This window comes from Tupaia chinensis, unplaced genomic scaffold (genome assembly GCF_000334495.1).
Source record: "Tupaia chinensis unplaced genomic scaffold, TupChi_1.0 Scaffold000155_1, whole genome shotgun sequence".
Classification (NCBI taxonomy): Eukaryota; Metazoa; Chordata; class Mammalia; order Scandentia; family Tupaiidae; genus Tupaia; species Tupaia belangeri.
Genome location: NW_006159626.1, coordinates 69,772 through 95,514, shown reverse-complemented (window position 1 = coordinate 95,514; position 25,743 = coordinate 69,772). Strand labels below are relative to the sequence as shown.

Sequence of the window (25,743 nt, the reverse complement as noted above, 5' to 3'; positions counted from 1 at the left end):
AAAGAGTAAGAGAGACAGGCAGATAGGCAGGGACCCCTCAGAGGGTTTTGTCATGTGCCCTCAATGAGGCATGTTGTGTGTTGAGACCTGCGGGGATCTGAGCGTTAGGCCTCTCAGCGTGGCTCCAGCACTGCCCTGCAGCACCCACTGCCTGTGCCCCCCGTGGCTGGGCCCGTTCTCCGAGCTCTCCATCTCTTCCCAGGGGTCTCACTTTGGTGTTGTCTTTTTTTTGGGGGGGGGAAGGTTTTGGCTGTAGGACGCGTGCACTTGCCAGATAGAGAGAGACAGAGAGAAAGTGAGAAATCACCCCCCAGGGGGGATGGCCATGCTGCAATCCTCTCTCCTCCATTCTCCTCTCGGGATCTTGGGCACACACACACACGCGCCCGGCATGAGTTTTAAGCCACCGGGTCCGGGATGCGAACTGCGGTCGACTACGTGGGAGTCCAGCGACATAGCCATTACGCTAACTTGTTGTCTTTGACCGTTGGCAGTCACAGCGTCTGCTCGCTCTTAACCAGCAGTCCTTACCCAGGGCACCCTGTCCTCCAGGGAGCATTTGACAGGGTCCGGAGACAGTCACAGAGGCCGAAAGTGCCTACAGTATGCAGGACAGCTAATGACCAGCAGGCGGCGGCTGAGAAAGCCTCCTCTGAAAGGCAGAGGGGAACCCGTGCCAGGGACGGATGGCAGAGTGTCTGCGCCTGTGTGGTGACAGGGCCCGTTTCTCAGTTCGTTGCCACGTGGTGAAGCAATATGGTGTAAATGACTCCTGCCTTTTTGTTGTTCTTGTTATATTGCTCTCAAATGACTCATTTGTGAAAGTGTATTTACTGTATACCTCACGTTGTAAGGGTTAGTACTTTCAAAGCGTTTACCCTGACGGTGATTGATTTATTTTAATAAACACCAAAAAGAATGAAAATATAGATATCGGAATGTAATGCGGTAAAATTAAAAATAGCTACCTGTTGTTATAAGCTTATATAAAATCTGTTGTTGTGACCGAGAAAGAATTTGTTTTATTGCTTTATAGGGTATAATGAAAGCAAAATTAGTTATGCTCATAAATCATTATTTTTTAATTATGATGAAGCAAGGAACAAAAATGTAATACATTAAAGATAATAAATCTTTGATAATGTGAAAGATTTAATTGCTTACATGTTACTGAGACAAAACTTTGTTTCATTAACAGTGTCTGTATTCAGGATATGAGTTTAAGAGCAGGGTTTCTTCGACAATTTTATTCCAAGAAAGTTTTTAATATGTCTACTGGCATTGTCAAGTCTAAACTAATTCCATTAAAATCTGTATATATTTTTTGGGTATAAGAATTAGAAAAATATTACTTTCTCATTACCATAATATTAGTGCTTTAAAGTTAAAACTGACATCTTTTTTCCTGAAGGCATTAAGTGGTTTTTTTTTTTTTAATTTTTTCCAAAGGGCATATTGCTTGTCAGAGAGAGACAGAGAGATAGGGAGAGAGGGAAACAGAGACAACACCCCCTAAGGGGAGTTATGCTATAATTCCTTCCCCTTTTCTCCCTCCTTTCATGTTTTTGGGTACCCTTGCACATGCACCTGGTGTGTTTCTCAAGCTGTAGGGATCCAGGACTTGAACCACATGGGTGGCCATATGGGCTCCAGCCACCTCAACCACCTCTCCACGGGTGGCCTAAATGTTTAATTTAGTTGTTGATTGTAGTTGAAACATTATGACAATAGAAATGAAAGAAATAAATGAACACATGGTTCCTGGAGAAATGAATACAAATGACCAATAATCCTGTAAAGAAGTGTTCTTCGTTGACAATGAAAGGAATATAAATTAAAAAGAGTCTGTTTCACCAACCTGATTGGCCAAGATTAAATAATTTGATAATAACTAGTGCTCTGTAAGATATGAAGGCGTTAGCCCTCTTGTAAAGTGTGGCTAGAAATGTGAATCAGTATAACTTTTTTCTAATTATCTTCACCTTTGCGAAGATTATCTTTGCTAAATTATCTTCATGAGGCTAGACACGTCACGTAACTCCTTTATGATGGAAATCTAACGGTCTGACAGGGACATGACGGCCACCGCCTCTGCCGATGTGCCTCGGCACGTTTCGTCATCATCTCCTGACCTGTCAGCTTTTGGGCTGTCAGAAAGTCATGATGCTTTTTTTCCTGTTTTTCTATGCAAAAATGCTTCATGAATTTTCTGACAACCCAATATATATATAGGGAAAGTTGGTACATGGTGTCTTATCATGTGGTTGAGGATTTTTTTCTGAGCCTCTGGTAACTTTTTTAAAAAATGTTTGCCATAGAGTGTATGGGCTCGCTGGAGAGTCAATGAGAGGGAACAGGAGAGATCACACCACGGGGGCATGGCCACATGCGGTCCCTTCTCCACTCTCCTCCTGGGACTTTGGGCATGTACACGCATGCGCTGTGCATGAGTCTTAAGCTTCTAGATTCGGGGCTTAAACGATGGCCCATGTGGGCGTCCAGTGCCTTAACCATTACCCCAGCTGCTGGCTCAGCCCTCTGGTAACTCCCACACCGGTGACCTGAGAGCATGCACTTCCCACACATGACTCACGTTGCATGGCCTTCGGCCCGGGGTCTGAGGCCGCTTCCTCCGAAGCAGTATCTCTCTCCTTCCCACAAAAAAAGACCCCTCTCCCTTCTGCCCTCTCTTTTTTTCTTATCTCCCTTCTTTGACACATGCTGGAAGAGATACTGTACTGTACTGATTTTTCACAATCCACTTATTCAAATCGTACATGCAAACATTCTCATCTAATCATTATTTGAGTTATTTGGGACTCACTGATTTTAGTCCACCAAGTAACTTGAAAAAGCAAAGTCTATAAAGATTGGCACACTCAGGAAGATATTTACCTGTGTGTTACGTGGTTTTGCCATTTTGGATAGACGAGGCGTGCGTCTGTGGTCTGACTTGACTGGAGTTACGAGTCAGCACAGCTACGTGCGGCCGGTTACAGATGACAGGGTGTTCCAGAACGACGTGGACATTGCCACGTGAGCTAGAAGAGAACTTGCGAATAATTTTTAAAACAATAAAAAGATAAGGTCCTGGTTGGTTAGTTCTTACGTTGGCGTCATTTCCTAATTTCAAACATGGGCAAATCTTTATTGTAAGTTGTCATTCCTTGTTGCTATGAACTCCATAAGATTGTGTGAATCTTGTATAGCTAAAATGTTTAATCTCACATTCTAAACTAAAGTCCAACTTTAGGTCTCATGTTTCCCAGTGCATTTTGAAAAATTTAAAATCAGAAGATGTTTAGCTTTTATAGTGGAGTATAAATAGGATCTCTTAATTGAAGAATGGTAATTCTCTGCACAGAAAGCAGATTCTTTTGGACCTTGGAGGGCATGAGTAAGCAGACCACACCCATGAGCATGAACTAAATCTAGCTTGCTGTGCATCATTTGTATAGCCCATGAGCTAGAAATACTATTTAGTTCTTTTTTCTCCTTTTTAAAAGTTTGCTATAGGACACATGTGCTCTCATGAGGAAGACAGACAAACAGAGAGAGAGAGAGAGAGAGAAAGTGAGTGTAAGAAAGAGAAAATGAGGAATCACCCTTCCAGCGGGATGGGCACAGTGCAGTCCCTTCTCTCTCATCCTCCTCTAGGGATTTTGGTCACGCACACACATGTGCCCATTGCGATTTTCAAGCTGTTGAGTCGAGGACTTGAACTGTGAAGTTGCCTGTGAGGAATCTAGCTGATTTAGCCACCACACCACCTGGCTGGCCCATTGTTTACATCTTTTTTTTTTTAAGAGAGATTTTTTTTCTGTAGGTCATGTGTGCTCACTGGAGAGACAGAGAGACAGAGAACGAAAAATCACCCCCCAGGGGATGGCCATGCCACAATCCCTTTTTTTCTTTTCATCTCGGGATTTGGGGCATGCACACATGTGCCTGGCATGAGTTTGAAGCCACCAGGTCCAGGACTTGAACCAGAGTCGATTATGCGGGAGTCCAGTGACATAACCATTACACCATCTGCTGGCCTCACATTTTTCTTTTAAAGAGTTTTTTTTTTTTTTTTTTTTTTTTTTTTTTTTTTTTTTTTTTGGCTATAGAGCACATGCACTTGCCAGAGAGAAAGAGACAGAAAGTGAGAAATCAGCCCCCCTCCACCCAGGACGATGGCCATCCTGCAATCCCTTCTCCTCCATTTTTACCTTGGGACTTTGGGCCTGCATGCGCTTGTGCCGGATGTGAGTTTTAAGCCACCAGGTGCAGGACTTGAACCATGGTTGACTAAGGATAGTCCAGTGACGTAACCGTTGTGCTAGCTGCTGGTTCTTGTTTACATATTTAAGTGGTTGAAATAACATAATTACATTCTGTAACAGCTGAAGAGCAGGTGGCGTCTAACCAGCACACTGCCAGCATAAATGCCGAACCCGGGTGCGCAGATTGGTGTGCCTGTCGTCCACGGCGTCCCGCCCCAGCAGCAGAGCCCGGTTCTGACAGAACCCGTGGGTGGCCTCGCTCTTCACAGCGCTGGGTGCTGCGTGTGGATCTCAGTGCCTCTGCTGTAACTCCCAGCACTCTGAGCGCCACGCATGTCAGTGCACTGCAGCATCGTCTTTATTCCTAGTTCACGCCCTTTGTGTCAAAATAAGAAAGGAGAGAGAGTGGACTTTGAATGTTGCACGGTTAAGGCACCGCAGAGTGCGGATTGGTTTGTAACTGAATTAGAGAGAAGAGCTTTGTGCTTGCTATACAGCGACACTGATTTTTCCTTAAAAATACCTTTAGAAAATGTATTTAAGGGGGCCAGCAGGTGGCGTGTTAAAGTACTAGACTCTCACTACACCAGCCAGAGCTTGGGTCCTGGACCTGGAGGCTTGCTTTCTTACTCCCACCACCTCTTCTCTATCTCTGGTGAGCACACAAACCCTACAGCAAACTTAACATGATAATAACAAAGTTAAATAATTCTTTTAAAAAATGTGTTATTTGTTTCTTCCATGAGTGAGGCAGAGAGAGAGAAAAATAGCACTCCCAACAGGGATCTTTTTTAGGGTTTTTTTTTTTTTTTTTTGATAGTGCTAGTACGCTCACCAGAGAGGGGGAGGGGGCAAGAGAGAGAGAAATCACCCTCCAGGAGAGATAGTGATGCCACCATCCCTTCTTCTCCATTCTCCTGGGCTCTTGGGCACACATGCACTCATGCTTGGTCTTATTTTCCATTTGCGGTCTGGGATTTGAACCCAGGTCAGCCAGGTGGGAGTCCAGTGCCTTAACCACCATACCACCTGCTGCCCCCGCCTTGGGATCTTGATGCTGTGATCTACTCTGTCTTCTAAGGGCTGAGGATAGTTCACTAAAATCATATGCTCATGGATTAATATGGTATTTGGCAGTAGCAGTCTGTGTGGAAAGACATTACAAAGAAGAAATATGTGAAATCTCATTTCAGGGGAATCCTTACAGTTGGTTTTGATGATAAGCATGAAGTTTGAGCCCCAGTGGAGGGATGTATTATCACCCTCAGAAGATTCCCATCATTCTCATGAATAAACCGGTATTATGATAACTTGTACCCAATTACAATATTTCTGATTTGCCAGTCACTTTTGGGATGTGCGTTTTCTTTCTTCTTGTCCATAATTTCGTTGATTTTGCCTTTGGTGGTGAAACCTAAGTATTCGCACTCCAGACCGTTGCAGAAAATGCTCATTCCTGTTGTAGATCTCGATACCAATTCAATCGGTCCAGCTGTGTGAGTCTACCTTGTATTCAAAGGAGTGTCAGATACTGTGGTGCGTGCTTACCTTTTAAATAGAACCTTAGTTTAATCAAATGTTTTATTTTTTTAATTTTTTTTTAAATTTAGTCTCAGCTCAAGTTTGGTTTCTGGTTGAACATGTATTAGAATTTTGTTCGTGTATGTTAGAGGTATATTCTTGGAGTGAGTGATTGCAAAGTTGTGGAGAAAATGTAGACTATTAGAAGACAGATGACAGGCTAGGAGGACGGTTTGTTGAGGGAAACAAGATGTATGGAAGGGAGCAGGTGAAGTCCTCCAGTTGGCTGTGAGTGTTAAAAGGTGGATGTACTTAACAGGAACTTGTAACTTGTGCTTGGTTGATTCTGGGCCACTTTCTGTTTGGTCTTGAGAAAAGCTCGTGAAGATCTGTGTCATGGTAGCAAAAGTCCTCCATTAAATGCTTTGCTGCTGCTTTTGCATTTTGAGGAGGAAATGTCAAGAAAGAGCTTATTTCTTCAATTTATGTTGCAGTAATAGAGAAAAATAGATGTTAGAAAAGTCACTTCAGGCAACTGTAACCTTATCCCATTAACTTTTTTTTTTATTAACTCAAATGTCACAAAAGTGACAGTATTGGAAATTTCATGAGAGTAATAAAGGTTAAGATGATTTATTTGACAAGTCATTTATAATTTTTGAGGCAGTTGGATCTCTTTAAGAGTTCCGTTGGGTGTAGATAATGATACCAGTTGGTTGAAGGTATAAAAAGTATTGTGTAAATATGGAAAACTTGCTATTATCCACAATAAAGTGTTTCAGACATGTACATCTTTAAATATGACTAAATCTTTAAAAAATAACTAATGTGTGTGGGAGTAAAATTTACAAAGTATTACAAAAGATTATACAGTGAAAATCAAGAACCAACCTGTGGTGTGGTGGTAAAGCCAGCTGGTTCCCACATGACTCACTGTATGGTTTGATTCCTGGGCCCAGTGGCTTGCAAGCATCCCAGGCATGAGGGCATGTGTGCCCCAGGTCCCTAAAGGCTGGGCAATAGAGGAGGGCAGATTGTGACATGGCTGTCCCCACAGGGATAGGTCTCACTTTCTCTATGTCTCTCCAGTGTGCAAGTATACACGACCTCTGGCAAAATTTTTTTCAAAAAAAGAGAATCAGTATTTTTCTTTCTGTTTTTTTTTTTTTTTTTGTAGACCCCCTTATTCCATTCTGTGGCTAACCTGTGAAAAACGTTTTTGTATCTTTCCAGAATGTGTATGTAAGCATGTACATGAGTATAAATTATTTTCTTTATCATCATTTTCTATTTATTTATCATCAGTTATTTATTTACCATCAATCATTATCCTATGCATATGCTTTTGTGTCAAGATTTTTTTCTAACATACGTGAAATCTTCTTAATGGTGAGCACTGTTTTACTGCTTGCATGTAATATTATTTATTTAATTTATCTGTTTACTGATGGAGCTTTAGGTTTTTTCCAGTTTTTTCTTACTGTCAGGGCAGGTCCAGGTTTTCTGTCCTGGGTGTTTCTGAAGCCATCGGGACCAGGATTCGAACTGCAGTAGACCACGTGGAATGTAGCTCCCTTAGGCACTGTGCTAGGGCCCTCCTTTCAGGTGTGCTCTTTATCTGTTTGCATGGTAGGCCTTCAGTTTTTCTTTTGAAATTTTGAGCATTAAGAGAGGTTTTGTTTGGGCCACCCATGTTGCAGTGGTTAATTGATACGCATAGGGAGCCAGATCTCTTGTGGCTGTGGTTCTAACCCAGCCCCAGTGACTTGACATGTGTGCATGTGTGCCCCAAATTCTGATGGGAGGAAAAAAAGGTTGCAGTGTGACAGTGCCTTATTGGGTGATGCTTTCTCCCTCTGTCAAATGTATGTACCCCCGGCAATTAAAAAAGAAAAAATGAGACTTTTATTTGTAATGTGTACTGCAAATATGTATTTTTTCACAGTTGGCTTTTATTTATGATCTCCTTAACTTAAATTTAAGATTTGGGGGAATCTCCATCTTCCAGTAATTCAGCAAAATGATGGTTACAAAGGGAAAGAGGAGAGGCACCTGATGCATGTTCTGTAGGACTTTTAGAAAACATGGACTGGTTTCTTTGGCAGTTTACATACAAGAAAGGTGATATTGCAGACCTTGAGGGAATGAGTACTGTGCAAAACGGAATGCCCACAAATGTGACCATGGCAAAACTGGAAGAGTGTACAGTGTTACCCAGCATGCTGTTGGCATTGTTGTAAACAAACAAGTTAAGGGCACGATTCTTGCTGAGAGAATTAATGTGCATATTGAGCATTCTAAGAGCAGAGATAGTTCCTAACATAAGTGAAGGAAAATGACCAGAAAAAGAAGGAAGTCAAAGAGAAAGGGACCTGGGTTCAACTGAAGTGCCAGCTTGCTCCACCCAGAGAAGCCACTCTGTGAGAACCAATGGAAAAGAGCCTGAGTTTCTGGGACCTATTCCTAATCAATTCATGGCATGATGGGTGTTAAAAATATACTCTGGTCTATAAAAAAAAATTAAATTTGTGTAGGGTTAACATATTTATTATTTCTTTTATATTATTTGGATTTCATGTCTTGCTTTGGAAGGCTGAAGATAAAAAATTTAATGTGATATGTGTTTTTGTGGTAGAAAGATTTAAATTAAGGACTGAATGCATTTCTCACACACAAAACATTTGGTCAGTGAATGCATTACTATTTTGCATATTAAATTATCTTCAAATCTATAAAGAAACGTCTCTTAAACTATTACTACAGTCTGTTTAAACAAATAATTTACTCTTAACTCATACTGCCACACAACTGAGTCATACTTTCCTTATTTTAGAAATTTTTTATTTTAAAATTATATTATTATTATTTAACTTGCTGTAGGGCACATGCATTCACCAGAGAGAGAGAGAAAGAGAGAGAGAGAGAGAAAGAGAGAGAGAGAGAGAGAGAGAGAGAGAAAGTGAGAAAGCGAGAAAGAGAGAAAGAGAAAGCGAGAAAGCGAGAAAGAGAAAGAAAGTAAGCCACCAGGTCTGGGACTGGAATTGTGGTTGGCCATGTGGGAGTCCAGCTATTTAGCCACCATGCCACCTGGTGGCCCCTGATTTTCTTTTCTTTAAAATAAATATAATAGTTTGTGATTTATAAGATTGTTGTGAAGATTTAATGAGAAAGCGCTTGCAGAGAAGACTAGTTTACGGCAAGTTTCCCATAATGCCATTTACTCAGTGCCTACCAAGGGCCAGTCACGGTATATACGTTAGTTCTCTGATCCTCCAAGCAGTTCTATGAGGCACATGTTACTATATGAAAATCATAAACACGAAAATAACTTCAGTGAGGTTAAGAAGTTGCAGGATCTCAGATGCAATGGAGCAGCGCCATCCCCTGTAAACAGGTCTGTCTGCAAACGGAAGGCGTGGTCTTTTTACCGCACCTTCCTTCCGGGCTGGGACAGGCACTCAGTAGGTCCGCCCTCATTTCTTTGCCTGCTTTCTATTCCTGTGTCTCTTTGCTACTTCATGCAATGGGACTCTAGACTGGACCTGCCCAAGGGTACTCACTGATTGATAGGTTCTTTTCCTACCATCTACAGGGAAGCCACCAGCCACCTTTTGTTTTCAGCATTTGAAATGTGGCTAGTGCAACTGAGGAGCTGACATTTTATTTTAACTGAACCGAAATGAAATTACATGTGGCTATTATTTAGGGCATCACAACCTTAGATGTGTGAATGCTTTTTTGGTACGTGTAAAGCGGATGTAATTAATGTGTTGTTTGATAACGGTGCAACTGCTCATCGTAGGTTGAAAACTTTAGCAGAAGAACTTATGCAGACCCAGCAGATGCTTCTAAACAAGGAGGAGGCTGCCCTGGAGCTAGAGAAGAGAATTGAAGAATCTTCTAAGACCTGTGAAAAGAAGTCTGAGTGAGTTAAAAAAAATTTTTTTTGAGGGAATGAAGTTCTGCTCATGGAATTTGATGGAAATAACTTCAGTACACAGTATCATGTATTATGGACATATTTCTGGAGACTGAAGTTTTCATTTTGAATATAAAACTTGACATAATCGAATTAATTTTTAGGACTCTAGAGAAGTGATCCTGTATTTTTGTAAACACAGTTTCCTCTGAAGAAATCATTGTGTTTTCATAAATAAAATATACTGTCATGTCTCCGTATTTGAACAGTTTTAAACTGTTTACCAAAAGATCCTCTGTTAAAAGCTATCTTTACTTCTTCACATCCACTTTCACCAGACACTCTCCGATGTCCTTTGCTAAGAAAATGGCAATCTGGGGCCAGCAGGTGGCGTAGTGAATAAGGCGCTGGACCCCGACATGTATGACTGCGGTTTGAGTCCCAGACCTAGCAGCTTGAAAATCATGTGAGGCAAGTGTATGTGTTTGGTCAAAATCCCAGGAGGAGAATGGAGAAGAGATTGCCTGGGGCCATTCCTCCCCTCTCCTCGGGGGTTGATTTCTCACTTTCCCTCTCTCTGTCCTTCTGCCTCTCTACAGTGAGTACATGCATCGTATGGCAAAAACCTAAAAGAAAGAAAGAAGGAAAGAGAGAAGGAAAGGAAGGAAGGAAGGAAGGAAGAGAGAGAAAGAGAGAAAGAGAGAAAGGGAAAAAAAGGCAGACCAGGGCCAGCAGGTGATGTGGTGGTTAAGACACTGATCCCACATGCCGACTCTGTGGTTTCGAGTCCCAGATGCTGACAGCTGCATTGCATGCTCCAAACCACGAGAGGAGATGGAGGAGAAGGGATTGTGGCGTGGCCATCCCTTCTGTGGATTGCTTTTTCACTTTGCCTCTCTTGCCTCTCCCCTCTCCGTTGAGGACACACACTGTATGGCAGAAAGCTAAAAACAAGGAAAACAACAACAACACAAAGACTCTCAGGGCACTAGAGATGCGTGGGACTTCTCTCTGGCCTGTACTAGCTCTTAATTTCAGCACAGCTTCTCAGATGTTCTCCGCATCTCTCAAATCTTTGATCTTCCTTTTCTCCCTCATCGCAGTCAGCAGATTGGTTTCCGCATCCCAGATAAAATGAGAAGTGTTAGGTAGCAGCTTTCTTGTGTTCTGAAACCAGACAGCAGGCCCACCCACATCCGTACTCATCATCTCTCCTGATTTCGACAGAGGCCTGCTCCTTATTCAAAGTCCACTTCTTGTGCCTGTCTTTATACTTTCCCCCTTTTACTTTCCCCAAAATTTTACAGTGTCTTCTGTATTATGTTCTTCTCAACTAGGTTCCTGTGCTCACTTTTTATACTTAGCTTTTGACTCCTAAAAACAATGCCCATCTCCTCACCCACCCCAAATAACCCTGCTTGGATCTCTGTGCTTTCCCTCGACTCTTGCCTTTGCCTTCTGTTTTCTTAATTGAAATTTGATATTTTGATTTGTATAATTTAATATGAAGTGAAAATAAATGTAAAGAATGGTTTTGTGTGATTTTAAATTCACGCTAAAAAGAGCAGATCTTACATAAATAATGCAGGTCTTGGTTGAAATGTGGGTGCTACAGGATTTTATCTTAAAAAATAGTATGAAGGGAAAAAAGCAACCACTTGAAAAGGTATAATATCAGTGTAAAACAACTCTTCACTCTAGTATACATATCTTAACTCATTACTTCTAAAGAACATTTATTCACATGGAAATTATATTAATCTTTTCTTGATTTATGATCCTTGACCACAGTGTTAGAAAATAATTTGTGGAAAATATACCAAGCATATGTCATTTATGACTTAATGGCATAAAGAGCTAGTAATATTACTGTTGCTTTGAATGCTTGGTTTGCTTTTCAAAAAGTAAACGATTTTCAGTTTTGTATTAATCTTATTTTATACCATTATCACATAGTTCTTAAAAATATCCTGTATAATTTAAAATCGCAACTCTTAGAATCATGAAGTATCTTAAGAAATATTTTGATTCAGCCTCCCTACCTTTCAAATTATGTGACATCTGAGGCCCAGAAATTTTAAGAGGCTTGCAAAATGTCACATCTATCTACCTTCTGGTAAAGGTAAAACTTTAAGTCTTGAATTATTTAGAATAGTGTTCTAGTCTTCAAATTCAGGGACCTTCCTTTTTTGGGGCTCAGTATTTTTGCATTTAGATTATGTATGTGTGTGTGTGTATATTTGTGTGTGTGTGTGTGTCTATATACACACACACAATTACAAAAAATGTGCTATAGAAATAGAGGATTCAGGGCTAGCAGATGGCATAGTGGTTGTCACTAGATTCCCACATGGCTGACCATGGTTTGAATCCGGGACCTGGGGACTTGCAAATCACCTGAGCATGTGTGTGTGCCTGCCCAAGATCCCAGGAGGAGAATAGAGAAGAAGGGATTGCAGCATGGCCATCCCATTGGGGAGGATTTCTCATATTCCCTCTCACTGGCTCCATCTTTCTCTCTTTCTCCAGTGAGCACACACACCCTAAGGCAAAAACCTCTTAAAAAGTAACGAGTCATTAGTGAGGTTTGGCACACACACACACCTCCTGGCTGCTGTGACTACAGTGAGAGAGAAGGCAGATGTGGTCAGATGTCTGCAGAGGCTTATACTTTCATGGAGGAGATCATTATAAGATAAAAATATTTACCAATTGTGAAAATTGTGGAGAAAGAAGTCAACAGGAAACAGGGCTTCAGATGGAAGAATAACAGAAGAGCAGCTAGTGAAGATAGGTGGTCAGGGGTCTCATGGGAACTGGCATTTTTATTTTATTTTAGTTTTCAGATTTTTTTGCCATAGAACACATGTACCTGCTAGAGAGACACCCACAGAGAGAGTGAGTGAGAAATCATCCCCTAGGGGGATGGCCACCCACAATCCCTTCTCCTTCATTCTCCTCTTGGGATTTTGGGCATGCATGCACATGTGCCTGGAATGTTTCAAGTCTCTGGGTCCGAGACTAGAACCATGATCGACCAGGTAGGAGTCCAGCACCTTAACTACTGTGCTATCTGCTGGCCCAGAGCTGAAGAATATAAGGTATTTGGCATATGAAAAGCACATAAATGAGTACTCAGAGATAGTAGCATATGCAAGGGCCTTGACTCTCCTGTGCTCTAAATTTACATCTTCTTACATATCTTGTATTAAATAATAATGTGTTTACTGGAATTTTCTGCTGAAATATATGTAGCATTTTGCTCAATGGTTTTATAAGCTTGTAGATTTATAGTGATGAAAGCAGTACTTTTAAAAATAAAGATACATTTTTAAAAGTATTATTTATTTAATTTATTATTATTAATGTTAATTTAATTTGCTATAGGGCATGTGTGCTTGTCAGGGAGAGAAAAAGAGAGAACGAAAAGCAAGCCACTAGGTCCAGCGCCTTCACCCGTGCCACCTACTGGCCCCAATAGCTGTACTTTTTTTTTTTTTTAAGTAATTATCGAACAAAAGCAACATCTTAATATTTATAACATCATATTATTATGCATAAGGCTTAGTGGGATTAATTGAAGAAGCCAATTTGGCTCACAGATTCCATGATCAGACAGTTCGATTACAAAGGTTGGGTCTAGAGTCCCAGCTATAGTAGAAGGAGCGATGACGGAACCCAACAGACAGCATTTCCAGCATCCTGGGTGGCAGTGTGTCCCCACAGACTTCTGGCATATGTGTGTGAGTAACCGCAGGACTAACTAACATCAGGAAGATCCAGAGCGCCTGGGTGGAGGAAGGCAAGGGAAGTGGGTAGAAGGGCTCAGAACAGTCCTAAGAACTGGATCTCGCACGGTCCTAGGAGCAGAAACACCAGGGCATGCGTCTTGTAGAGGAAGACTCTCCTGGCAGTAGAGCGCTCCATGAGCAGATCTTCAAGTAACAATTCCAATTGGTAGGTTCCACTTGGGTCTTCAGTGAGGGTGAGAGAATGTAGGTGGTAGTTATAGGACAGCATTGGTGATTCTTCTAGTTATGTAAGTGTTTTAGGATCATTTTAGATCTCATTTATAATCCAGACTCAAATAAAGGTAAAATAATACTAATGTGCAGAGATTGGAAATACTACAAGAGGTCGTTTTTAGAAATAGATCACTTTCTCCAAACTATATTATGTCTGTGTGTGTGTGTGTGTGTGTGTGTGTAGAACTTGAAATTAAATATAATAATTTGAACACTATATTTCTGTAGTGATTTTATTCTTTTAAACGAACCTAAAATGGATATGATTTCTATTTGCAATTGTATTAATTTCCTCTTGTTGCTATAACGAAGTGCCAGAAACATAATACCCCAAAACCGCACAAATGTATGCACTTACAGTATAGTCAGAAGTCTGAAATGACTTCTTGTGGCCTAAAGCCTCAATGTCGGAGGGGCTGGTTTCTTCTGAGAGCCTCCAGGAGAGGGAGACGCTGCCGCCCTGCCTTTCCCGGTGTCCAAGGCGATCCTGTTCCATCCGTGGCCCTGCATTGCTCGGTCTTCTCCTGCGTTCTACGGTCACGTCTCTCTCTAGACTTTGTCCCTTTCGCCTCCCTCTTACACGGATGCTTATGATTACATTGGGTTTACTCGTTTAATCCAGGATAATCTCTCCATCTGAAAAATCCCTTTGCCGTGTAAGGTAACATATTCTACAGGTTCTGGGGGTAAGGATGTGGTCATCTTTTGGGGGGGCATTTATTCAGCTTTCCATAAATTTTAAGAGAGATTAAAATGTGCATTGTTTACCTCCGTAAATAAATAATTTTTCAATTATATTTGGGTGTTTAGTTAAATGTGCTTATTTCTGCAATGAGTATGCCTTGTTTCATATTTCATTTTTACAAAACTTTTTTTTTTTTAAGTTTTTGTCATAGGTCCTGAGTACTCGCCAGAGAGAGAGAAAGTGAGAAGTCACCCCCCGGGCTGATAGCCACACCTCATTCTCTTCTCCTCTATTCTTCTCCTGGGATTTTGAGCATGCATGCTCATGTGCCCTGTGTGATTTTCCAAGCCACCAGGTCCAGGACTTGAACCGTGGTCAGCCATGTGGGAGTCCAGTGCCATAACTGCTTTGTCACCTGTTGGCCTCACAAAGTTTACTTTTATTCTTTTATTATTTTTTTCATCAGTCTTAATAAGTTTGTAAAAGCCTGCTGGTAACAAGGCTATGATTTTAGAGTACAATTATTTTCATGTATTCTTCTTTGTTGATTTAACCCACTTTTTTTTTCTCATTCATCTTTTTTTGACTGATCTTCCAGATGTCCATAAAAATGTATATTTATTTGCTTATTTATTTTCTTCTTATGAGAAGGAGAAACAGACATACAGACAGGCAAACTCAATAGGGTCTTCATACCATGATTGTTCCCAGCCCTGCAGCTAACCAGGATCACAGTGGTACCTTTGGGCCTGCCTAGCATGTTCCAGTAGAACCTGGATGTGAACCTGGATCCTCTGCGTATGGTCTCCAGCAGCAAACGGCAGCTCCCCCCCTGCCTGAGTCACCACAGCTGGGCCTGAAAATGCACTATCTTATTTCTTGATTTTACTTACACTTCTGTCATCTATCTCTCCCTTTCTCTCTCCCTTCTTTCTCTCTTTCTTTATTTATTAAATAAGAAATTCTCCGGAAGTTTTAAGTACATAGTAGATTTAATCTTTTCCAAGATATGTTCCCTATATATTTGTCTTCATAAAAAAGGAGCTACCAACTAATTAGCAAAGTAGCATGAATTTATCAAGAAAATCTGTATGGATTTAGAAGGAAGGCCAACGGATTGTTGAATGATGACGGACATACATGATAATCACCATTTATTGAATTCTGCTAGAGTTTTCTGTCATTTGGACACTGCTAGGTCTCCTACAGATATTCTTGTCATCAGTTCTGCTCTTCCTGTGCCCCTCTTTGATCTCTTTTTGTGGGTATATTCCCCTGAAACTTGTTGCAGTATAATTGAGACCACAGTCACTGAGGTTGCACCCTGCTCAGTTAGATAGGAACATAAGTTTTAAAATATGAATCAACATATTTATAAATAAATATTACTGTGGGTTTTTCCAGAATAGAAATACTTATTCAGTGTATACTGATCCTTATGAATGTCAGTTTAAAAAGGAGCATTTTCTGACCTTACTGTCCCAATCGGAAGCTTTCCCTAGTGTATACTCTGTTGTCTTTCACGTAGTAATAATTTACCATCAGCGGCATATAGTGCCGATCTCTTAAGATCTTAATATATCTGGTGGTCAGGAGACTCATGATGCGTTTTGCATAGAGATATATGTCATGGCTTTCCTGACACCCACATACTGTATATGGGGGTCTCCAGGGGTGTTCCAGCCACCATTATCTGTCTTCTTGTGGCTTTCCTGTGGCTGAATTAGTTCGGACTCCCACTGAGGGCAGCATCCGGTGGTTAAGAAGTCACGATAATGTAACACGTGGCCTTCTCGGTTCTCCGAAGGAGGGCGGGGGCTCTCTACTGTCTTCATGTTGCTGATCCTGGGACTATTTGGGGACTTAAATCGTGCTCATTCCGTCAGCCACCGCTCTGCCCACAGTCCTTGTCACAGCATGCTTTAACTCTAGACACCCATCTCATAGAGCATCCACCCAGCTGAGTGTCCGGCTGTCACCTTGAGTTGGTTCGTTTTACCTTAGGCACACACTATATGATCTTCGAGATTTGGAATCCATTAAAGATGCTGCTTCTATCATTTTAATTCATTTTAGGTCCCATACTTTGTACCTAAGTGTCTCTACTCTGTGAGGTAGATGGCTTAGTTCTAAAATAAAGTGAATGTCATAGGTCATAGTATATTTGAAAGCATCTTGCATTTGACTTTTACTTCTAAACATTTCCTTCTATTTTGTTATGCAAACATTTAATACATTTAATGACTCAAAATCTCTCTAATTTCTTGTGATTCTGAAGGACTCTTATAAAGAAGAAAATGAAAGCAAATTAAAAGATAATCTATATCTATCTATCTAGTTTCCTTAAATGTCTTTATTCCTTTAAGAAGCTGAAATAATTTATATATATTTTTATATAAATATTTATATATATATATAAATTTTCTTTTCTCTTTTAGTATTGTGCTTCTACTAAGCCAAAAACAAACACTTGAAGAGCTGAAACAGTCAGTCCAGCAACTGAGATGCACTGAAGCAAAGTTTGCAGCCCAGAAAGAACTGCTCGAGCAAAAAGTGCAAGAAAATGATGGGAAAGAGCCACCACCGGTAGTGAATTATGAAGAAGACGCGCGCTCCGTTACGTCCATGGTAAGTGAAACAGTAGTCCAAAGAGTAGTGTTTAGGCAGTAAGTGAATATAAAAATTAATTCCAATTTGCTATAACGAATTATTTTCTTGTTAACGTGCAGGTCCTATTAAACTTGTCTGTAAATGCAAAATAAACTTGTCAGTTAGCTAAGGTCACCTAGAGAGCACTTTCAGAGACCACTGATAAAGTTAGAGGAGTACACTCTTCTTTCACCTTCAAAACCAACAGGAAAGACTGCAATTGTTTTTATTCCTGGGAGAGACCAGAAGGTAGAGTCTTATTCTTAAGATAGAAGTGGGACCAGCAGATGGTGTAATAGTTATGTCGACTTTAGTTCAAGTCCTAGACCCGGCAGTTTAAAACTCACGCCAGGCACTTGCGCGTGTGTGCCCAAAATTCCAAGAGGAGAATGGAGGAGAAGGGATTGCAGTGTGGCCATTGTCACTGGGGGATCTTGCTTTCTGTCTCTGTCTCTCTGGAGAGTGCCCATATCCTATAACAAAAAAAATCTCTCTAAAACAAAGATAGAAGTAAGAAATAAAAAGGAAGCTATTTATTATTAATTATTTATTTTTTTCTTCAAAACAGTAGAATCTTATTTATTGGAGGTTGGCAGTGTTTATTGCAATAGGTACATTCAAATTTACCAACTTGAAATTCATCTTTATTTTACACAGTTTGATTAAGTTTGAGAATGTTTATTGTAACTCCTTCCTTCCCTCCCTGTCTCCTTCCCCCCTTTTCCTTCCCTCCGTCTGTCCCTCCCTCCTTCTCTTTTCACCTCTTATCTGTATTGGTGGTTCTCATCGAAGGACAGTTTTGCCCTCCACGTGCCATTAATCAGTGTCTCCTGACATGCTCTGGTTTCCACAGCTCATGTGCTGTTGGTTGTTAGTGGGTAGAGGGTGGCAGTGCTCCTGAACGTTCTGTGATGAGCAGAAAAGTCCTTCCATTCACACTCACAGCAAAAAAATGATTCAGTTCAAAACGTCAGTAGTGCTGAGGGTGAAGAAGCAGGAGCTATGTCCTGGGCTTTTCCCAAGGACCGCGGATGTAGTCTATAGATAGAACCATGGCAATGTGTCAGACACTATCCATGATAGCTTAGTGAATTCTAAGTTACATGGCTCTGAATAGTATGATTTGATCATTAAATGGAATCAAATATCTTCATGGGGGGAAAAAGCTATATTTTAAAATGTGATAAATGTAGAAATTGATATTTGAACTATTGTAGTTATTGACAGTTTTGTTGTTGATACTTTTGTAATTAGTTGAGCCATGCTGATCTACACTTTACTCTGTGAATGGTGGATTAGAATTCCTTGCCTTCCTTTACAGTCCTGCCTTAAGAGTCCTGTTCTATGTTCCGAAGGTCCAATTCTTACTTGTTTTCTTGCTTTATGATTCTTGATAACTGTCTGGCATATGCATCCTTTCAGAGGGGCTTCTAAATTTGTTTTTTTTTTCTTTAATTTTGGAAACTTGAGCTAGTAAATCTTCTATTCTTGGAGAGTGGTTTATAATCTTTTCCTGTTGCCATGTGGATGTGGAATTGTTTACATTAAGTAATAAGGAATACTATAATGCATGCAATTAAAGTAAAAATTTACATTTTATACATTGGAGAAGGCATACCCCAAAGTGATGCCAATAAATGATATTTTATTACATGTTTTATAAAGTAAGTAGAAATATTTGTAGTGTACAGGTCTTAAAACTTAATAATGATCCCATGTATACCAATAAAGTCTTTGTATAATTCAATATTTTCAATTAATAGGTAGATTATTACTTTTCATTTTACTTAAAAACATTAAAAATTTTAAAGCTTAAATGATTTTTCCTGAAATTACTGTTTACACGTTGTTTTGTGAACAAAAGTCTGTCCTCTTGGTATTCTTTCTTTATAAGTGGTATAAAATTTCAAGAGAAATTTAGTTGAGTATTGTAAGAATCAAAAGAACTCTCAATTAAACCTTGGTATCATGAAAAATTGTGAGAACTTCGCCTAAACCTTATTTAAGAGTAGGAAAAACAGCCAAGTATTCTACATTCCTAGTTAATGCAGCGTCAACTACAACACTGACTCTTGAGTGGTGAATGTGTCTGTGTAAGAGTGCTTTAAGGAAATGTGCTGTTGAGTTGGACCAGCAGTTACGTATTTTTATGAAGAATCCAGGTAATTCAGATATGTAACCAAAGTTAGGGTTGTTTAGTCAGCTTCCTAGATCAATCTCTCTCCCTCTCTGTGCATATGTATGCATGCCTTATACTTCAAAGAGTGTTAAGGCCCATGTGTTAACTTATCATTTTAATTTTATTAAAATCCAAAAAATGTATGGAGACAAGTAATATAATAATTTCTGTCAGGATGAGTCATCCTTTTGGGTCTTTTCAACTATATCTAATTTGGGTCAAAATAGGAGAAAATGATAAATATTAAGTACTGCACAGTACTTCCCTATTATCTGTGGTAAAATCGTTTTCATTTATTGACTAAAGCAATATACTTACATTTGTGACCAGGTGGTGCATTGCACTCTCCGCAGAGAGAGAACAAGCACTCCCCCAGTGAGAGTGGTCACTTCAGAATCTCTCCTCCACCATCTCTCCATCTCGTTGGGATCTGGGGCATGCACACACGTATGCCATCAGGGCTAGGACTGAAACCACAGTTGGCCATGTGCAGTCTGGCTCTCTTTGCACAGTGCTTAGCTGCTACACCATGGGACTGGCCCATTCAAGCACTTGCCGGAGAGAGACGGAGAGAGGGAAAGTGAGAAATCTCCCCCACCCTGAAGGAGGATGGCCACACTGCAGTCCCATCTCCTCCATTTTCCTCTTGGGATTTTAGCACATATGTACACATGCCCAGGTCTAGGTCTGGTACTGGAACTGAGATTGGCTGAGAGTCCAGTACCTTAACTACTGCGCCACCTGCTGGCTCCAGTCAAGCAATATTTATTCACCATCTATGACGCGTCCAGCACATGTCTTTATATTTGGGATATATTGGTGAATGAAACTAATAAAAGAAAACTCTTCTCTTAGAGAGTACATTCTGTGGTGAGTGGCAATTTATAAATGAGTAAATTATATATTATATTGGAAGGTGATAAATCCCAAGGAGGAAAAACAGAGCAGAGGATTACTGGTCTAGAATATCAGAGGTTGGGACCCCATTTTAAATGCAAGTCAGGATAAGCATCATTGCAAAGGCAACGTCGTGCAAAGACTTGAAGCAGGGAGGTAGTAAGGCACTTTGATTTCTGGGGAGAGCACTTTCCAGCCAGGGGGACATCCGTTGCAGAAACTCTAAGATGGGACCATGTCTGGACTCTTCAAGGTATAGCAAGGAGGCCTGAAGGAGGGAAAGGTGAGAGGAAAGGGATGAGGTTCTATTAGAAATGGGGAGCAGGTCTTGGGGCCTTGTGAACCATAATTAAGTATATGACTTTTCTCTGAGTAAAGTGGGTAACCTGGGAGTGTTATAACAGAGGAATCATATGCTTTGACTTCTTTATTTTGTGAGAGGTTTTTTTTTTTTTTTTTTTTTTTTTTTCCCCGATAGGGCACTTACACTCACTGGAGAGACAGAGAGATACAAAGTGAGAAATCACCCCCTGTGGATGGCCATGCTGCAATCCCTTTTCTTTTATTCTTTTCTCAGGATTATGAGCAGGCAAGCACATGCGCTGAGTGTAAGTTTCAAGCCGCTGGGTCCAGGACTTGAACCATGGTCAACCATGTGGGAGTCCAGCGTCTTAACCACTGTGCCACCTGCTGACTCCCTGATGTGGATTTAAAGAGATCACTGCAGTAATTATGCTGAGAATATACTTAAGGAGAGCAAAGATGGAAGGATGAGAGTATTATAGTAACCCAGGTGATAGAAGATACAGTTCGAGGAAGAAAGGTGGTATGGAAGTGGCCAGAACTGTTTAGCTCCTGGATATATTTTGATGTTTGCACCAGGAGACTTCCTGTGGGAAGTGAAAGAGAGGAGTCAAGGGTGACTGGTTTTTAGCTGGACCACTGGAGGAAATGAATTGGTTTTGAGTAAAAAAGAAAGATGATAGGTAGAGCAGCTTTAGCAGGGAAGGTCAAGACTTCAGTTTATCACTCCAAAAGGCAAATCAGAGATTTTGGTATTTGGGCTTAGATTTGGACTAAAGATGTAAATTTCAGAGTTGAAGTCATCGATGTTATTTCAAACTATTTAGCTGTAAGAGGTCAACAAATGAGAAGATAGACAAGAAAAGAACAGGGATTGAAGTCTGGGGCACTTCAAGTTAAGTGGTTCAGAAGAAGAGGAGGAATCAGTAGAAAAGACAGAAAGACCAACCAGGGAGGGAGCAGAAATCAAGAGAATTGGGTGTCTTCAAGGTCGAATGAAGAGAGCATTTTAAGGCAGAGAGAGTGATCGGTTGTGGAAGTCTGGTTGATAGGTTCAAAAGTGAGAATTGATGATTGAGCATTGGGTTTAGCAACATGAAGATCACTGAAGAGCAGTTTCAGTGGGATGGGGAGGATGAAGCCCTGAAAAGCAATTACATGTAGTGTGCACAGACGGCGTTTCTAAGAACTTCTACTGCAAAGGCATGCAAAACAATAGGGTAGTGCATTTGGGAACACTGGGCCTTTATTTACATTAAACACGCACTTTGTTAGAAAGGGGAAAATGAACCATTTGGGAAAGGAAAGGGACAACTACCAGAATAAATTCCTTGAGTAGGAGAGAAACGATGGGATTGGCTTTGACCTTGGCATAATCACTGGCAGGCAGGACGATAGTTCCTATGGCATGGTGTAGAGTGGGCAGCGAGCAGGATTTAAGGCTGCAGCTTTACTCGGAAGTGTGATGAATGAAGTGAGACAAAGAAGGGAAGGTTCATGCTAGAGAGGGATTATAATGATTGTCTGAAAAATTTAAGCTGCAATCCGAAGAGTGAGGACATCGGAGTGGAGTGGTGGTTAAGAAAAGTGGTAGGATCAGTTCATAGGATCCTCAAAGTGGTTAGAAGACAAGTGATCCTCTTTGAAGACTGAAACATTGAAAGACAGTACCTGTCTTACAGATGTTGGCTTAGAATTTAAGAAAGAGTGCTTTTGGAGATTTTAATAGGTTGTTAAGTCAATTGATGGTGACATTATAGGTTGGATAACTGAATCTTAAAGTTTTTGAATTCATCATTATTTCCTTCAGCCAATGACATTTTTAGCAGAATCAATAAAAGAGTGAAACACCGTTAGTGATACACCTGCAAAGGAATACAAGGGATAGTAATCTCTTCATATCTGCCATAACAATAAAAAACTTCGTAAACCTTAGTATTAAAAAAAATTGGTCTAGTTGAGTAACCTTTAAAAACCATTAGTCACAGTTTTACCTTATTTGCAAAGATTCATCCTTTCCCCAACTTAATAGAGTATTTCTTATGCTAATGGTGACACTGAGAAGATTAGTTTGTAAGTTATACTCTGAAGCTGGTAGACTACCGGAGTGGATTAAATCCATTTGAACTTTCACAGTACTCTTGAAGAGGAAGAAATGAATTGCAAGTGTATTTAGAGATAATATTTTTGACGCTGTTACAATTTCAGTGATAATTTCTAGAAGACATTTCTAATTGTGTTAGTAATATTCTGCTGGACTGGCAATAGTACAGATCTAAGAGTTTGGTCATAGTCATTTGATCAATTCAATTAGAATGATTATTTTCCTGTTTACTCATATCTGATACAGTAGTTTGTGGGATGTAAAGAAATGCTTTAAAGAGAAATGAGATCCAGAATCTGGGGCATGTTGTGTTAAACCAACAGAAACAGCAGTGCCTTGTTTTCACACTCCCCATCTCCTCTTGCTCTCTGGGGGCACACATGCCATAGAACATTTGTGTATTCATTTATTATTTTAAAAAATAAATAAAATTTCACATGCCATAGAACATTTGTGTATTCATTTTTTATTTTAAAAAATAAATAAAATTTGTTGGGGCCAGCAGTGGCATAGTGGTTAAGGTGCTGGACAGTCCCACATGGCCAACCATGGTTTGAGTCCTGGACCTGGTGGCTTGCTTCCTCACTTCCTTTGTCTCTCTCTGTCTTTTTCTCTCTGGTCAAATTAAAATAAAATTAATGAATAAATAAATTAATTAAATAATCCTTAAAAAAAGAAAAGCATTTTTAAAAAATAAAATAAATAAAATTTGTTTAACTAGTCTGTAAGATAATTGCCTTGCTATTTCTGAAATCCCACATTTTGTTTAAGCCCTTTTGCTAGTATACAACATATATTTGTTTTCTCTGCATATCTTATTTAATTTTGCATAATTGAACAGCATTATCCAACCAAAAGTGTCTGTTTTGTCAGTTAATAATTACCTGTCATTGTTACTCATTGGTAGCCATTTTATAATCGTCTGATATTTCAGTTTTTTTAAAAATTTTAATTCCTTTTATACATTCAATCACTATATATCACTACAGCTTGTGAAGTGAATTTACCCAACATGAATACACTTCACACCAGTGTAATTAAAGATACTATACATGTTATCATAAGCAGATAATCATCCACTTCTGTGTCCCATAAAAGTCTTGCCTCGGGACCAGCAGTTAGCATAATGGCTATGTCGCTGGACTCCCACATAGTCGACCGTGGTTCGCATCCCGGACCCGGTGGCTTAAAACTCACGCCGGGTGCGTGTGTATGCGTTCCCAAGATTGAGAGGAGAATGGAGGAGAAGGGATTGCGGCACGGTCATCCCCCCTGGAGGGTGATTTCTCACTTTCTGTCTCTCTGTCTCTCTCTCTGTCTGGCGAGCACACGCGCCCTATAGCGAAAACCTCTCCTAAATAAATAAATAAATAAATAAATAAATAAATATCTTGCCTCTGTTTTTCTCCCTGATTCCTTTCCTCACGCTCTCCCCCTGATATGCCTGGAACACTAGATGCTCTGAAGTCAGCTGGGGCATCGCACTGACTACATCATTGATGTTTTATCTGTTTTCATCATGAGATGCATTTTCTGTCTATAAATATCTAATATAAATATTCAAGCTTTATTCACCAAACATTTATGTGCTGAGAAAGGGACATAGTAAGAATCAAGAGACTCGGGTTGAGATGTGTCTCTGCTGTGTCAGGTTCCTTAACCTGTCTGAGTTTTTTTTTTTTTTCCATTGACGGAAGAAATGGATTTATACTTTGTTTTCCTTACATGGGTGATTTCTGTGATACTGAAATGAGATAATGTAAACATATTTTGTATGTTATAAAATATGGTGAAAACTTAATGTTCTGTTTTCAGTTTTTTCTAGAATGTCCCTTACTTCACATGTACATTAGTAAATACTTAGTTCATAGGTATGAATTGTAGATTTCAAAAATGTACTTCTTACTTATGAAGGCAAAACTTTAAGATTCCTTTGCCCAGGTTGCACAGGCACAAATATGGGCTCTAGGCATCCCTTCCTTAGCTCCCCAGGTCCCTTTCTCAGCGTCGTCTTCCAGAGTGGGGTGTACAAATGAAAGCCTGGTGTAAATGACATGCTTCCTCTTCGTGAGAAGTCACCTCCCTGCGGAGGGCGCTGCAGTCCCTTCTCCTCCACTCTCCTCTTGGGGTTTTGGGCAAGCACGCACATGCACCAGGCACGATTTTCAACCTCCACGTCACCTGCTGGCCCTTTTTAATTATGGATTTTTACATTTATTAGCATGAACTAACTGGCCAGGATGAGCTAGATTTTAAAACATATAACAAAAGGAGAGAGAAGTTAAGCTTGGCAAGAATTAAATATTGACCGTGGCTAATAGAAATAAAAGTAATCATTGATTGATTCAGTTATTTGGGATTTAACTACTACTTAGTGATTACTAACTACCTGCATATTATGGGTTTGTGGGAAGAGTGGGTCAAAAGCAGAATAGATTTAGATGCTGCTGTGGGATTTGGTGCTGGAGATTGGACTGAAGTAATTGATATAATTATTACAATTGAAAGATGGCTTTTACCGTTCACTTGTATGCATTCATACATTAAAACATTTTTAAAAAGTAGGCATCTACTGTACATAGATAGGTCATCAGCAAATGTTTACAGGGGAATGAAAAGGTACACAATTTAAAAAAAACAGGTTGAAAGCAGGCCATTCAGGGGCCAGCAGGTAGCATGGTGGTTAAGGTGTTAGACTCCCACAGGGCCAACTAATGTTTAAGTCCCAGATCTGGTGGCTTGAAAATGAAGCCAGGCACGTGTGTGTGTGTGTGTGTGTGTGTGTGTGTGTGTGTGTGTGTGTGCCCAAAATCCCAGGAGAATAGAAGAGAAGGAATTGTGGAGTGGCCATCCTCTCTAGGGGGGATTTCTCACTTTACATCTCTCTCTGGCAAGTGCTTATGCCCTATGGCAAAAATGCTATAAAAAAAAATTACGCCATTTAGAAATTTCTTTCTTTCTTTCTTTCTTTCTTTCTTTCTTTCTTTCTTTCTTTCTTTCTTTCTTTTTCTTTCTTCTTTTAGGTTTTTGCTAGAGGGCACTTGTGCTCACCAGAAAGATAGAGACAGAGAGATAGAAAGTGAGAAATCACCCCCCAGGGGGGATGGCCACACCACAATCCCTTCTCCTCCATTCTCCTCTTAGGATCTTGGGCACGCACGCACACGCTCCCCGTGTGAGTTTAAGCCACCGG

At 40.2% G+C, this 25,743-nt stretch overlaps 1 protein-coding gene across 1 annotated transcript in view; it reads left to right on the top strand.

Annotated features, from left to right (window-relative positions):
* Positions 1 to 25,743, top strand: part of LOC102469392 (tyrosine-protein kinase Fer) — a gene marked incomplete at its 3' end in the record, with an annotated part of 168,685 nt that overhangs the window by 79,823 nt on the left and 63,119 nt on the right. The window contains 2 exon segments of the mRNA XM_027770707.1: positions 9,592 to 9,714; positions 16,857 to 17,046. Of these exon segments, the coding sequence (XP_027626508.1) occupies positions 9,592 to 9,714; positions 16,857 to 17,046 (313 nt within the window).